General features: G+C 46.7%; 1 protein-coding gene across 1 annotated transcript in view; it reads left to right on the forward strand.

The window, feature by feature from the left end:
- Positions 1–17,848, forward strand: part of rab3gap1 (RAB3 GTPase activating protein subunit 1) — a 61,259-nt gene that overhangs the window by 31,184 nt on the left and 12,227 nt on the right. Inside the window, exons 14-18 of the mRNA XM_080514672.1 lie at positions 252–347; positions 447–619; positions 1,350–1,404; positions 14,548–14,847; positions 17,573–17,710. Coding sequence (XP_080370798.1) covers positions 252–347; positions 447–619; positions 1,350–1,404; positions 14,548–14,847; positions 17,573–17,710 — 762 coding nt within the window. The remainder of the gene's footprint in view (positions 1–251; positions 348–446; positions 620–1,349; positions 1,405–14,547; positions 14,848–17,572; positions 17,711–17,848) is intronic.

The raw sequence follows: 17,848 nt of genomic DNA on the forward strand, positions 1-17,848 counted from the left end.
AGGATTCATAAGATCTACATCTGACGACGTTCTTTTCTGTTATAATGTCACATTTCTGCGGAGCTCATAAGCCCCGCCCACTTTTCATGCTCCTCTCTGCAGTGGAGACACGACCCAAAATTTCGGTCGGGGTTGTGCTTCCGAACTGCTCCGTACCGCTCCGCTCCGCCCCGGCACTTGTGTGCGGTGGAGACGGGGCTTTAAGTAGCATGAAAGAAGGTGGTGTTGATGTTGTGTGTTTGTGGTGCCAGTATCTCTTCCCAGACGCTACTGTGGAGAAGAGCTCGGGTCACATGAAGGCTGACGCCACTCCACCGTCGCCCCAGCAGGAGAAGCAGGCTGATTCTGTAGGTTTGCTGTTCCTTATTGAAGAAATGCTCCGGGAGGAAAACGAGTGCACTTTATTTCTGGCCTGACCTATTCCTCTCTGTCTGTTGCTGCTGTAGAACCTGTTCATCCAGCTGAAGTCGGCCCCCAGTGACAGCCTCACCTATCGTCTGGCATTGTGTGTTTGTCTCGCCAACTACAACTACGGAGGACTGCGTGCTGTGGCCCACCTCTGGCAAGAGTTTGTTCTGGAGCTGCGCTACCGCTGGGAAAACAACTGTCTCATCTCTGGGTTGGTACTTCCTTCTTACTACAGAATACTACGTTGTGTACTACCAAATACTACTAAATACAACATTATGCACTACAGAATACTACTTTCTCTACTCCTAAATACTAAATACGACATTGTATGAAACATTTTTATGAACTGTATGAATTTCAATGAAACATTCTGCTGCAAAATACAGTGAGATGTAAAATTAAATCCTATAAATACTATATAATCTGTTTCTTGGGGGTTTCTGAGGCTGATTGGAGTTTTTTGCTGGTTTGCCTCCACGGGCCTCATGTCTGACTGAAGTAAACTTCATAGCAGCCCCCTGCCTGTCCCTCATTAAGGTGTTGACAGTAAAAACCTCTGTGCTCCACTACTTATCTGTGCTACCAGGTCCCTGGTCAGAGGTTCTGCTGAAGCTCCTACTTCTACTTAACTGGCCTGAGCAGTAAAAATACTGCCGAGTACCAGACCCAGTCTGGGATTGTTGTGAAGGTTGAGACTTGGATTTGTGTCAATTAAAACATTTTTTTTTTAAATACATCCAAGCTTTATCCAGGTTTAAGCAAAACAACAATAACAACAGAAATGTGAGAGGATCGGTTGAAAAGAACAACATAAATACAGAGAAACTGGAATTTGCACAATAAAAATCGATACAAATTGGATAAATTGATGAAATGTATTTTTTGCCCAGCCCTAACTGAACCTTTTCTTTCTCCTCGTTTCTATTTGTAATCTGCAGGCTGGCAGGAGGAGCTCCTGATCTTCACTGTTGTCTTTTGCACCAGAAGCTCCAGGTGAGCTCATTCACCATTGACTCATTCACCATTGACTCATTCACCATTGACTCATTCACCATTGACTCATTCACCATTGACTCATTCACCATTGACTCATTCACCATTGACTCATTCACCATTGACTCATTCACCATTGACTCATTCACCATTTACTCAAAAGGATGTGTGACATGATCCAAAAAACATGTTGTTGACCAATCAGAACAAAGTTACAATTTCTGACAGTAGTTGATCCTGGACTGTACCAGACTAACCACAGTAGTTGATCCTGGACTGTGCCAGACTAACCACAGTAGTTGATCCTGGACTGTACCAGACTAACCACAGTAGTTGATCCTGGACTGTACCAGACTAACCACAGTAGTTGATCCTGGACTGTACCAGACTAACCACAGTAGTTGATCCTGGACTGTACCAGACTAACCACAGTAGTTGATCCTGGACTGTACCAGACTAACCACAGTAGTTGATCCTGGACTGTACCAGACTAACCACAGTAGTTGATCCTGGACTGTACCAGACTAACCACAGTAGTTGATCCTGGACTGTGCCAGACTAACCACAGTAGTTGATCCTGGACTGTACCAGACTAACCACAGTAGTTGATCCTGGACTGTACCAGACTAACCACAGTAGTTGATCCTGGACTGCCAGACTAACCACAGTAGTTGATCCTGGACTGTACCAGACTAACCACAGTAGTTGATCCTGGACTGTACCAGACTAACCACAGTAGTTGATCCTGGACTGTGCCAGACTAACCACAGTAGTTGATCCTGGACTGTACCAGACTAACCACAGTAGTTGATCCTGGACTGTACCAGACTAACCACAGTAGTTGATCCTGGACTGTACCAGACTAACCACAGTAGTTGATCCTGGACTGTACCAGACTAACCACAGTAGTTGATCCTGGACTGTACCAGACTAACCACAGTAGTTGATCCTGGACTGTGCCAGACTAACCACAGTAGTTGATCCTGGACTGTACCAGACTAACCACAGTAGTTGATCCTGGACTGTACCAGACTAACCACAGTAGTTGATCCTGGACTGTACCAGACTAACCACAGTAGTTGATCCTGGACTGCCAGACTAACCACAGTAGTTGATCCTGGACTGCCAGACTAACCACAGTAGTTGATCCTGGACTGCCAGACTAACCACAGTAGTTGATCCTGGACTGTACCAGACTAACCACAGTAGTTGATCCTGGACTGCCAGACTAACCACAGTAGTTGATCCTGGACTGTACCAGACTAACCACAGTAGTTGATCCTGGACTGTACCAGACTAACCACAGTAGTTGATCCTGGACTGCCAGACTAACCACAGTAGTTGATCCTGGACTGTACCAGACTAACCACAGTAGTTGATCCTGGACTGCCAGACTAACCACAGTAGTTGATCCTGGACTGTACCAGACTAACCACAGTAGTTGATCCTGGACTGTACCAGACTAACCACAGTAGTTGATCCTGGACTGTACCAGACTAACCACAGTAGTTGATCCTGGACTGCCAGACTAACCACAGTAGTTGATCCTGGACTGCCAGACTAACCACAGTAGTTGATCCTGGACTGTACCAGACTAACCACAGTAGTTGATCCTGGACTGCCAGACTAACCACAGTAGTTGATCCTGGACTGCCAGACTAACCACAGTAGTTGATCCTGGACTGCCAGACTAACCACAGTAGTTGATCCTGGACTGTACCAGACTAACCACAGTAGTTGATCCTGGACTGTACCAGACTAACCACAGTAGTTGATCCTAGACTGTACCAGACTAACCACAGTAGTTGATCCTGGACTGTACCAGACTAACCACAGTAGTTGATCCTGGACTGTACCAGACTAACCACAGTAGTTGATCCTGGACTGCCAGACTAACCACAGTAGTTGATCCTGGACTGTACCAGACTAACCACAGTAGTTGATCCTGGACTGCCAGACTAACCACAGTAGTTGATCCTGGACTGCCAGACTAACCACAGTAGTTGATCCTGGACTGTACCAGACTAACCACAGTAGTTGATCCTGGACTGTACCAGACTAACCACAGTAGTTGATCCTGGACTGTACCAGACTAACCACAGTAGTTGATCCTGGACTGTACCAGACTAACCACAGTAGTTGATCCTGGACTGTACCAGACTAACCACAGTAGTTGATCCTGGACTGTACCAGACTAACCACAGTAGTTGATCCTGGACTGCCAGACTAACCACAGTAGTTGATCCTGGACTGCCAGACTAACCACAGTAGTTGATCCTGGACTGTACCAGACTAACCACAGTAGTTGATCCTGGACTGCCAGACTAACCACAGTAGTTGATCCTGGACTGCCAGACTAACCACAGTAGTTGATCCTGGACTGCCAGACTAACCACAGTAGTTGATCCTGGACTGTACCAGACTAACCACAGTAGTTGATCCTGGACTGTACCAGACTAACCACAGTAGTTGATCCTGGACTGCCAGACTAACCACAGTAGTTGATCCTGGACTGCCAGACTAACCACAGTAGTTGATCCTGGACTGTACCAGACTAACCACAGTAGTTGATCCTGGACTGTACCAGACTAACCACAGTAGTTGATCCTGGACTGTACCAGACTAACCACAGTAGTTGATCCTGGACTGTACCAGACTAACCACAGTAGTTGATCCTGGACTGCCAGACTAACCACAGTAGTTGATCCTGGACTGCCAGACTAACCACAGTAGTTGATCCTGGACTGTACCAGACTAACCACAGTAGTTGATCCTGGACTGTACCAGACTAACCACAGTAGTTGATCCTGGACTGTACCAGACTAACCACAGTAGTTGATCCTGGACTGTACCAGACTAACCACAGTAGTTGATCCTGGACTGTACCAGACTAACCACAGTAGTTGATCCTGGACTGTACCAGACTAACCACAGTAGTTGATCCTGGACTGTACCAGACTAACCACAGTAGTTGATCCTGGACTGCCAGACTAACCACAGTAGTTGATCCTGGACTGCCAGACTAACCACAGTAGTTGATCCTGGACTGTGCCAGACTCACCACAGTAGTTGATCCTGGACTGCCAGACTAACCACAGTAGTTGATCCTGGACTGCCAGACTAACCACAGTAGTTGATCCTGGACTGCCAGACTAACCACAGTAGTTGATCCTGGACTGTACCAGACTAACCACAGTAGTTGATCCTGGACTGTACCAGACTAACCACAGTAGTTGATCCTGGACTGTACCAGACTAACCACAGTAGTTGATCCTGGACTGTACCAGACTAACCACAGTAGTTGATCCTGGACTGTACCAGACTAACCACAGTAGTTGATCCTGGACTGTGCCAGACTAACCACAGTAGTTGATCCTGGACTGTACCAGACTAACCACAGTAGTTGATCCTGGACTGTACCAGACTAACCACAGTAGTTGATCCTGGACTGTACCAGACTAACCACAGTAGTTGATCCTGGACTGTACCAGACTAACCACAGTAGTTGATCCTGGACTGCCAGACTAACCACAGTAGTTGATCCTGGACTGTACCAGACTAACCACAGTAGTTGATCCTGGACTGTACCAGACTAACCACAGTAGTTGATCCTGGACTGTACCAGACTAACCACAGTAGTTGATCCTGGACTGTACCAGACTAACCACAGTAGTTGATCCTGGACTGTACCAGACTAACCACAGTAGTTGATCCTGGACTGTACCAGACTAACCACAGTAGTTGATCCTGGACTGTACCAGACTAACCACAGTAGTTGATCCTGGACTGCCAGAGTAACCACAGTAGTTGATCCTGGACTGTCAGACTAACCACAGTAGTTGATCCTGGACTGTACCAGACTAACCACAGTAGTTGATCCTGGACTGTACCAGACTAACCACAGTAGTTGATCCTGGACTGTACCAGACTAACCACAGTAGTTGATCCTGGACTGTACCAGACTAACCACAGTAGTTGATCCTGGACTGTACCAGACTAACCACAGTAGTTGATCCTGGACTGTACCAGACTAACCACAGTAGTTGATCCTGGACTGCCAGACTAACCACAGTAGTTGATCCTGGACTGTGCCAGACTCACCACAGTAGTTGATCCTGGACTGCCAGACTAACCACAGTAGTTGATCCTGGACTGCCAGACTAACCACAGTAGTTGATCCTGGACTGTACCAGACTAACCACAGTAGTTGATCCTGGACTGTACCAGACTAACCACAGTAGTTGATCCTGGACTGCCAGACTAACCACAGTAGTTGATCCTGGACTGCCAGACTAACCACAGTAGTTGATCCTGGACTGTACCAGACTAACCACAGTAGTTGATCCTGGACTGTACCAGACTAACCACAGTAGTTGATCCTGGACTGTACCAGACTAACCACAGTAGTTGATCCTGGACTGTACCAGACTAACCACAGTAGTTGATCCTGGACTGTACCAGACTAACCACAGTAGTTGATCCTGGATTGTCAGACTAACCACAGTAGTTGATCCTGGACTGTCAGACTAACCACAGTAGTTGATCCTGGACTGCCAGAGTAACCACAGTAGTTGATCCTGGACTGTACCAGACTAACCACAGTAGTTGATCCTGGACTGTACCAGACTAACCACAGTAGTTGATCCTGGACTGTACCAGACTAACCACAGTAGTTGATCCTGGACTGTACCAGACTAACCACAGTAGTTGATCCTGGACTGCCAGACTAACCACAGTAGTTGATCCTGGACTGTGCCAGACTAACCACAGTAGTTGATCCTGGACTGTGCCAGACTCACCACAGTAGTTGATCCTGGACTGTACCAGACTAACCACAGTAGTTGATCCTGGACTGTACCAGACTAACCACAGTAGTTGATCCTGGACTGTACCAGACTAACCACAGTAGTTGATCCTGGACTGCCAGACTAACCACAGTAGTTGATCCTGGACTGCCAGACTAACCACAGTAGTTGATCCTGGACTGCCAGACTAACCACAGTAGTTGATCCTGGACTGTACCAGACTAACCACAGTAGTTGATCCTGGACTGTGCCAGACTCACCACAGTAGTTGATCCTGGACTGTACCAGACTAACCACAGTAGTTGATCCTGGACTGTACCAGACTAACCACAGTAGTTGATCCTGGACTGTACCAGACTAACCACAGTAGTTGATCCTGGACTGCCAGACTAACCACAGTAGTTGATCCTGGACTGCCAGACTAACCACAGTAGTTGATCCTGGACTGCCAGACTAACCACAGTAGTTGATCCTGGACTGTCAGACTAACCACAGTAGTTGATCCTGGACTGTACCAGACTAACCACAGTAGTTGATCCTGGACTGTACCAGACTAACCACAGTAGTTGATCCTGGACTGTACCAGACTAACCACAGTAGTTGATCCTGGACTGTACCAGACTAACCACAGTAGTTGATCCTGGACTGTACCAGACTAACCACAGTAGTTGATCCTGGACTGTACCAGACTAACCACAGTAGTTGATCCTGGACTGCCAGACTAACCACAGTAGTTGATCCTGGACTGTGCCAGACTCACCACAGTAGTTGATCCTGGACTGCCAGACTAACCACAGTAGTTGATCCTGGACTGCCAGACTAACCACAGTAGTTGATCCTGGACTGTACCAGACTAACCACAGTAGTTGATCCTGGACTGTACCAGACTAACCACAGTAGTTGATCCTGGACTGCCAGACTAACCACAGTAGTTGATCCTGGACTGCCAGACTAACCACAGTAGTTGATCCTGGACTGTACCAGACTAACCACAGTAGTTGATCCTGGACTGTACCAGACTAACCACAGTAGTTGATCCTGGACTGTACCAGACTAACCACAGTAGTTGATCCTGGACTGTACCAGACTAACCACAGTAGTTGATCCTGGACTGTACCAGACTAACCACAGTAGTTGATCCTGGATTGTCAGACTAACCACAGTAGTTGATCCTGGACTGTCAGACTAACCACAGTAGTTGATCCTGGACTGCCAGAGTAACCACAGTAGTTGATCCTGGACTGTACCAGACTAACCACAGTAGTTGATCCTGGACTGTACCAGACTAACCACAGTAGTTGATCCTGGACTGTACCAGACTAACCACAGTAGTTGATCCTGGACTGTACCAGACTAACCACAGTAGTTGATCCTGGACTGCCAGACTAACCACAGTAGTTGATCCTGGACTGTGCCAGACTAACCACAGTAGTTGATCCTGGACTGTGCCAGACTCACCACAGTAGTTGATCCTGGACTGTACCAGACTAACCACAGTAGTTGATCCTGGACTGTACCAGACTAACCACAGTAGTTGATCCTGGACTGTACCAGACTAACCACAGTAGTTGATCCTGGACTGCCAGACTAACCACAGTAGTTGATCCTGGACTGCCAGACTAACCACAGTAGTTGATCCTGGACTGCCAGACTAACCACAGTAGTTGATCCTGGACTGTACCAGACTAACCACAGTAGTTGATCCTGGACTGTGCCAGACTCACCACAGTAGTTGATCCTGGACTGTACCAGACTAACCACAGTAGTTGATCCTGGACTGTACCAGACTAACCACAGTAGTTGATCCTGGACTGTACCAGACTAACCACAGTAGTTGATCCTGGACTGCCAGACTAACCACAGTAGTTGATCCTGGACTGCCAGACTAACCACAGTAGTTGATCCTGGACTGCCAGACTAACCACAGTAGTTGATCCTGGACTGTACCAGACTAACCACAGTAGTTGATCCTGGACTGTACCAGACTAACCACAGTAGTTGATCCTGGACTGCCAGACTAACCACAGTAGTTGATCCTGGACTGCCAGACTAACCACAGTAGTTGATCCTGGACTGTACCAGACTAACCACAGTAGTTGATCCTGGACTGCCAGACTAACCACAGTAGTTGATCCTGGACTGCCAGACTAACCACAGTAGTTGATCCTGGACTGCCAGACTAACCACAGTAGTTGATCCTGGACTGTACCAGACTAACCACAGTAGTTGATCCTGGACTGTACCAGACTAACCACAGTAGTTGATCCTGGACTGCCAGACTAACCACAGTAGTTGATCCTGGACTGCCAGACTAACCACAGTAGTTGATCCTGGACTGTACCAGACTAACCACAGTAGTTGATCCTGGACTGTACCAGACTAACCACAGTAGTTGATCCTGGACTGTACCAGACTAACCACAGTAGTTGATCCTGGACTGTACCAGACTAACCACAGTAGTTGATCCTGGACTGCCAGACTAACCACAGTAGTTGATCCTGGACTGCCAGACTAACCACAGTAGTTGATCCTGGACTGTACCAGACTAACCACAGTAGTTGATCCTGGACTGTACCAGACTAACCACAGTAGTTGATCCTGGACTGTACCAGACTAACCACAGTAGTTGATCCTGGACTGTACCAGACTAACCACAGTAGTTGATCCTGGACTGTACCAGACTAACCACAGTAGTTGATCCTGGACTGTACCAGACTAACCACAGTAGTTGATCCTGGACTGTACCAGACTAACCACAGTAGTTGATCCTGGACTGTACCAGACTAACCACAGTAGTTGATCCTGGACTGCCAGACTAACCACAGTAGTTGATCCTGGACTGCCAGACTAACCACAGTAGTTGATCCTGGACTGTGCCAGACTCACCACAGTAGTTGATCCTGGACTGCCAGACTAACCACAGTAGTTGATCCTGGACTGCCAGACTAACCACAGTAGTTGATCCTGGACTGCCAGACTAACCACAGTAGTTGATCCTGGACTGTACCAGACTAACCACAGTAGTTGATCCTGGACTGTACCAGACTAACCACAGTAGTTGATCCTGGACTGTACCAGACTAACCACAGTAGTTGATCCTGGACTGTACCAGACTAACCACAGTAGTTGATCCTGGACTGTACCAGACTAACCACAGTAGTTGATCCTGGACTGTGCCAGACTAACCACAGTAGTTGATCCTGGACTGTACCAGACTAACCACAGTAGTTGATCCTGGACTGTACCAGACTAACCACAGTAGTTGATCCTTCACTGTACCAGACTAACCACAGTAGTTGATCCTGGACTGTACCAGACTAACCACAGTAGTTGATCCTGGACTGCCAGACTAACCACAGTAGTTGATCCTGGACTGCCAGACTAACCACAGTAGTTGATCCTGGACTGTACCAGACTAACCACAGTAGTTGATCCTGGACTGTACCAGACTAACCACAGTAGTTGATCCTGGACTGTACCAGACTAACCACAGTAGTTGATCCTGGACTGTACCAGACTAACCACAGTAGTTGATCCTGGACTGTACCAGACTAACCACAGTAGTTGATCCTGGACTGTACCAGACTAACCACAGTAGTTGATCCTGGACTGTACCAGACTAACCACAGTAGTTGATCCTGGACTGTACCAGACTAACCACAGTAGTTGATCCTGGACTGTACCAGACTAACCACAGTAGTTGATCCTGGATTGTCAGACTAACCACAGTAGTTGATCCTGGACTGTCAGACTAACCACAGTAGTTGATCCTGGACTGCCAGAGTAACCACAGTAGTTGATCCTGGACTGTACCAGACTAACCACAGTAGTTGATCCTGGACTGTACCAGACTAACCACAGTAGTTGATCCTGGACTGTACCAGACTAACCACAGTAGTTGATCCTGGACTGTACCAGACTAACCACAGTAGTTGATCCTGGACTGCCAGACTAACCACAGTAGTTGATCCTGGACTGTGCCAGACTAACCACAGTAGTTGATCCTGGACTGTGCCAGACTCACCACAGTAGTTGATCCTGGACTGTATCAGACTAACCACAGTAGTTGATCCTGGACTGTACCAGACTAACCACAGTAGTTGATCCTGGACTGTACCAGACTAACCACAGTAGTTGATCCTGGACTGCCAGACTAACCACAGTAGTTGATCCTGGACTGCCAGACTAACCACAGTAGTTGATCCTGGACTGCCAGACTAACCACAGTAGTTGATCCTGGACTGTACCAGACTAACCACAGTAGTTGATCCTGGACTGTGCCAGACTCACCACAGTAGTTGATCCTGGACTGTACCAGACTAACCACAGTAGTTGATCCTGGACTGTACCAGACTAACCACAGTAGTTGATCCTGGACTGTACCAGACTAACCACAGTAGTTGATCCTGGACTGCCAGACTAACCACAGTAGTTGATCCTGGACTGCCAGACTAACCACAGTAGTTGATCCTGGACTGCCAGACTAACCACAGTAGTTGATCCTGGACTGTACCAGACTAACCACAGTAGTTGATCCTGGACTGTACCAGACTAACCACAGTAGTTGATCCTGGACTGCCAGACTAACCACAGTAGTTGATCCTGGACTGCCAGACTAACCACAGTAGTTGATCCTGGACTGTACCAGACTAACCACAGTAGTTGATCCTGGACTGCCAGACTAACCACAGTAGTTGATCCTGGACTGCCAGACTAACCACAGTAGTTGATCCTGGACTGCCAGACTAACCACAGTAGTTGATCCTGGACTGTACCAGACTAACCACAGTAGTTGATCCTGGACTGTACCAGACTAACCACAGTAGTTGATCCTGGACTGCCAGACTAACCACAGTAGTTGATCCTGGACTGCCAGACTAACCACAGTAGTTGATCCTGGACTGTACCAGACTAACCACAGTAGTTGATCCTGGACTGTACCAGACTAACCACAGTAGTTGATCCTGGACTGTACCAGACTAACCACAGTAGTTGATCCTGGACTGTACCAGACTAACCACAGTAGTTGATCCTGGACTGCCAGACTAACCACAGTAGTTGATCCTGGACTGCCAGACTAACCACAGTAGTTGATCCTGGACTGTACCAGACTAACCACAGTAGTTGATCCTGGACTGTACCAGACTAACCACAGTAGTTGATCCTGGACTGTACCAGACTAACCACAGTAGTTGATCCTGGACTGTACCAGACTAACCACAGTAGTTGATCCTGGACTGTACCAGACTAACCACAGTAGTTGATCCTGGACTGTACCAGACTAACCACAGTAGTTGATCCTGGACTGTACCAGACTAACCACAGTAGTTGATCCTGGACTGTACCAGACTAACCACAGTAGTTGATCCTGGACTGCCAGACTAACCACAGTAGTTGATCCTGGACTGCCAGACTAACCACAGTAGTTGATCCTGGACTGTGCCAGACTCACCACAGTAGTTGATCCTGGACTGCCAGACTAACCACAGTAGTTGATCCTGGACTGCCAGACTAACCACAGTAGTTGATCCTGGACTGCCAGACTAACCACAGTAGTTGATCCTGGACTGTACCAGACTAACCACAGTAGTTGATCCTGGACTGTACCAGACTAACCACAGTAGTTGATCCTGGACTGTACCAGACTAACCACAGTAGTTGATCCTGGACTGTACCAGACTAACCACAGTAGTTGATCCTGGACTGTACCAGACTAACCACAGTAGTTGATCCTGGACTGTGCCAGACTAACCACAGTAGTTGATCCTGGACTGTACCAGACTAACCACAGTAGTTGATCCTGGACTGTACCAGACTAACCACAGTAGTTGATCCTTCACTGTACCAGACTAACCACAGTAGTTGATCCTGGACTGTACCAGACTAACCACAGTAGTTGATCCTGGACTGCCAGACTAACCACAGTAGTTGATCCTGGACTGCCAGACTAACCACAGTAGTTGATCCTGGACTGTACCAGACTAACCACAGTAGTTGATCCTGGACTGTACCAGACTAACCACAGTAGTTGATCCTGGACTGTACCAGACTAACCACAGTAGTTGATCCTGGACTGTACCAGACTAACCACAGTAGTTGATCCTGGACTGTACCAGACTAACCACAGTAGTTGATCCTGGACTGTACCAGACTAACCACAGTAGTTGATCCTGGACTGTACCAGACTAACCACAGTAGTTGATCCTGGACTGTACCAGACTAACCACAGTAGTTGATCCTGGACTGTACCAGACTAACCACAGTAGTTGATCCTGGACTGTCAGACTAACCACAGTAGTTGATCCTGGACTGTACCAGACTAACCACAGTAGTTGATCCTGGACTGTACCAGACTAACCACAGTAGTTGATCCTGGACTGTACCAGACTAACCACAGTAGTTGATCCTGGACTGTACCAGACTAACCACAGTAGTTGATCCTGGACTGTACCAGACTAACCACAGTAGTTGATCCTGGACTGTACCAGACTAACCACAGTAGTTGATCCTGGACTGCCAGACTAACCACAGTAGTTGATCCTGGACTGTACCAGACTAACCACAGTAGTTGATCCTGGACTGTGCCAGACTAACCACAGTAGTTGATCCTGGACTGTACCAGACTAACCACAGTAGTTGATCCTGGACTGTGCCAGACTCACCACAGTAGTTGATCCTGGACTGCCAGACTAACCACAGTAGTTGATCCTGGACTGCCAGACTAACCACAGTAGTTGATCCTGGACTGTACCAGACTAACCACAGTAGTTGATCCTGGACTGTACCAGACTAACCACAGTAGTTGATCCTGGACTGTACCAGACTAACCACAGTAGTTGATCCTGGATTGTCAGACTAACCACAGTAGTTGATCCTGGACTGTCAGACTAACCACAGTAGTTGATCCTGGACTGCCAGAGTAACCACAGTAGTTGATCCTGGACTGTACCAGACTAACCACAGTAGTTGATCCTGGACTGTACCAGACTAACCACAGTAGTTGATCCTGGACTGTACCAGACTAACCACAGTAGTTGATCCTGGACTGCCAGACTAACCACAGTAGTTGATCCTGGACTGCCAGACTAACCACAGTAGTTGATCCTGGACTGTACCAGACTAACCACAGTAGTTGATCCTGGACTGTACCAGACTAACCACAGTAGTTGATCCTGGACTGTACCAGACTAACCACAGTAGTTGATCCTGGACTGTGCCAGACTCACCACAGTAGTTGATCCTGGACTGTACCAGACTAACCACAGTAGTTGATCCTGGACTGTACCAGACTAACCACAGTAGTTGATCCTGGACTGCCAGACTAACCACAGTAGTTGATCCTGGACTGTACCAGACTAACCACAGTAGTTGATCCTGGACTGTGCCAGACTCACCACAGTAGTTGATCCTGGACTGTACCAGACTAACCACAGTAGTTGATCCTGGACTGTACCAGACTAACCACAGTAGTTGATCCTGGACTGTACCAGACTAACCACAGTAGTTGATCCTGGACTGCCAGACTAACCACAGTAGTTGATCCTGGACTGCCAGACTAACCACAGTAGTTGATCCTGGACTGCCAGACTAACCACAGTAGTTGATCCTGGACTGTACCAGACTAACCACAGTAGTTGATCCTGGACTGTACCAGACTAACCACAGTAGTTGATCCTGGACTGCCAGACTAACCACAGTAGTTGATCCTGGACTGTACCAGACTAACCACAGTAGTTGATCCTGGACTGTACCAGACTAACCACAGTAGTTGATCCTGGACTGCCAGACTAACCACAGTAGTTGATCCTGGACTGTACCAGACTAACCACAGTAGTTGATCCTGGACTGTACCAGACTAACCACAGTAGTTGATCCTGGACTGTACCAGACTAACCACAGTAGTTGATCCTGGACTGTACCAGACTAACCACAGTAGTTGATCCTGGACTGTACCAGACTAACCACAGTAGTTGATCCTGGACTGTACCAGACTAACCACAGTAGTTGATCCTGGACTGTACCAGACTAACCACAGTAGTTGATCCTGGACTGTACCAGACTAACCACAGTAGTTGATCCTGGACTGTACCAGACTAACCACAGTAGTTGATCCTGGACTGTACCAGACTAACCACAGTAGTTGATCCTGGACTGTACCAGACTAACCACAGTATGATTATGATTTTTTCCATAATGGAGCAGCTCTACTGGAAATGTAGTGTCAAATCATGCGTTTGCACACCAACGTGTGTGAAGGTGTTTCTTGGTCGTGGTTGTGCAGGCCACGGTAATGTTAAATTTTTTATGTCAAAAACAAGTTTGTAATTTTCTTGACTAGATGCTGAACTGCTGCATCGAGAGGAAGAGGGCCAGAGATGAAGGTCGCAAAGTCCTGGAAGGAAGCAAGGAGAAAGACAAGTGGTCAGCCAGAGAAGTGTCTCATGGGAAGTCCTGGGACTCCTGGAGCGACAGCGAGGAGGAGTTCTTCGAGTGCCTCAGCGACCAGGGGGAGTCGGACTGTTCTCACATTGACGGGGAGAAGGATGGCAGTAAAAGAAAAGCAGAGGGGCGACTGCATGCCTTCAACAACATGACTCTACTCCACTCCACAGAAGCGCTCTATGTTCCCGTCACTCAGGTCAGACCTTCTCATCTTCTCTGCTCGTGTGTTCAGCAGCAAGGCTTCACAGTACAAACAGTGTTTTAGCCTCTGGGGGATGTAGGGATTTATTACCTCATATGGATCACTATTTATGTTTTGGTTGGCTATCAATAATGATTAATAATTATCGATGATAGTTATTAATAATGTTATTGAAATTTAATCTGACCTGTATCAGAACCTCAGAGCTCCATCTGTCTTAACAGGAAATGAGAGCCAATTCAGTTCTATCAGTCTCATAAGATATACTAAACACTTAATCAGGAATTTGAATTAATAGTTAAATTAATTACAATTACTAGAATTAACAGTAAAGCTTGAAGGATTTTGGAGTTCTTGACACAGAAGAGTCGACATTTCATTCACCGTTGTGCACATTAATAAAACAGCAAGTATGATTCCAAACATTATATTTATTTACAATGAAAACAAATAAAACACAGATTCTAACTACCTATATACAGCTTGGTGTGTGTGTGTGTGTGTGTGTGTGTGTGTGTAGAGAGAAAGAGAGAGAGACTACATTCCAATGGAGGTTATCAGAGAGCAGGAAGTCTGTCCTGGGTCTCCACCATGTGCTGGAGAACAATGGAACATGGAAGCTAGTCTTTAGCGTCTGCTTCCTGTGTGTCTCTGCCAAAGGACCATTTCTAGAATGAGTTTATGTGAATGAGACTTGTTTTGTAAAACGTCAGGAGCCGTCAGATGGTGTTCAGTTACTGTGTGATGTTGTCTTTGATGTGATATGTGTAGGATTGTGAGTTAACTAGTTAGTAAAGCAAAGATTAGCATGCAGACCCTGTGTCTGTGGCAGAGCTAACGTTGGTTTACAGGTTGATAACTGCTCCTAATATCATTATCTATAGAACTCAATCACTGTAACAGAACCAACACATCTTCATAAAGTTAAACAGTTCTATCATAGCATCAGGTTTAACTAATCTCAGGTAAAGTCCAGTTGTTACCACTTCCTTGAAGGAGTTCAGTTGTTGTCCTGCTGGAGGGAAGCTGGTGTCTTCTCCTGTAGTTAGCACCTCCTGCTAACTGTGGTTGCTGGTTCTGCAGGCTGAGGAGAAGAAGATGGAGTTGATGTTTCAGGAGTCCTTCTTTGCAGCTCCTGGTTGTTCCTTTTGTCCAGACTGAGGAGCTGGTCGCTCAGGTCTGTGATGGTTTTCCTGCTGGTTGAGGAAAACACAAAGAAGTTCTGTGAGGCGTCGTTTCCCTGGTCCGTCCTGGAGGAACTGGTTGGTTCCCTGGTTGATGGGAGATCAGACTCTGGGTGCTGGTCTCTGGATCAGGGGAAGGTCTGACCCTCGTGGTGGGTCAGCAGAGGAGTGAAGGCCCCTAGTTGCAGGCCTCTGGTGTTAGCTGTGTGCTAACGCTGGGTGAGTTGAGCTGCTGGGAAGCAGCTCGTCAGCAACTCACCTCCTCGGAGTCTTTGTTGAAAGAGAGAGAGGAGAGGCTGGCTGAAAGCCTTTTGTTCCACGTGTGGATTCGGAGGTGTCAAAACCTGGGAGCTTCAACCAATCAGTGAGAGTCTTGTGAGCAGAAAGGGGGGGAGGGAGGTCCTACAAAAGGTTCCCCCCGCACTCGGTGTGAAAGACAATCACATTCCTGGGTCAGAATTCATATGTCATGACTGTGTATCATGACAAATGAATATTGTCTCTCCCCAGAAATGAACAAACTTTCCATGGTCCTGTGAGATCCCAACAGAGATATGGACTGTATTTGACATTACTGAGTTCTTATACCTGTACATATCACTCTTTGTACACCTTATTTATAGAAATGTGCAAATAATATGAATGTTATTGTATTGATTGACTCCAAACAGGTAGCCACAGGAGCAATGCTAGAAACACGAGTAGCACTGAGGCTGTTCTCTCTTTTCTTTTGAACCTTATTTGACCTCATTTTCACTCAATTGTGTTTCTATGAAAACATTTTCAAGCCTCCTGCATGTTCACTTGATCTGACACAATCTACACTGGCTTGGAAAACTATTGAGCCCTCATCAACTTTTTCACACGTTGTCACACTACAATCACGAATGGAAATGTATTTCTTTGGATTTTATGTGACAGACCAGCACAACTATAAGTGGAAGGGACACGATTCCTGATTTTCCACTGTTTTTACAATTAAAAAGCTGAGCGCAGCATGGGAAGTTCTCTGCTCCAGTCTCTGGGGCTGGGCGTAAACCATTGTTTTTAAAACTATTTAGTCACAAATCTGGTCAGTTGGTCACATTTTCAGTTGAGCCATAATGCATTCATTAAAGAACCAAACTTCATGAATAGTTTCTGAGACAAAGAAGTATGTGTTCCACTCACTGTATCACAGAAAAATAAGGGGTCGCAGAAATGATTGGAATCTCAAGACGGCCATTATGTTCTTTACTAAGTGGATGTGAACTTCTGACTACAACTGTAGATGTGAAACGTTGGTAGAGATAGACCCCAAAGGACGTGAACTGTGATTACAGCCGAGTCTTTTCCATGCTACACTCTTCGGTTTTTTATTTATCAAAACATTTGAAATCCATGACTCATTACTTCCTTTCACTTCACTTTGTGCTGATCTATATTCAAAGAAAACTCTCATAAACATTTCCATCTGTGGTTGTAATGTAACAAAATATGAAAAGGTTCCTGAAGACTCCAACCAACTCTAAGTATTAAGCGCTGTGTCTTTCCAGGAACCTGCTCCAATGACAGAAGATCTTTTGGAGGAACAGTCAGAAGTACTGGCCAAGCTGGGCACCTCAGCTGAAGGTACCCACCTTCGTGCTCGGATGCAAAGTGCATGTCTGCTCTCTGACATGGAGTCCTTTAAGGTGAGACCTTGAGATCTACTCTGCACATTTGTATTCATCAAAACCGCCCCCTCATGTTTCCCACTGTACCAGATGGAGTTAGGTTTCAGTCATCCAATCAATCTTTATTTCTGGAGACAAAATGGCACTTTGGTATAA

Source organism: Blennius ocellaris (genome assembly GCF_963422515.1).
Source record: "Blennius ocellaris genome assembly, chromosome: 19".
In the NCBI taxonomy this organism is placed as follows: domain Eukaryota; kingdom Metazoa; phylum Chordata; class Actinopteri; order Blenniiformes; family Blenniidae; genus Blennius; species Blennius ocellaris.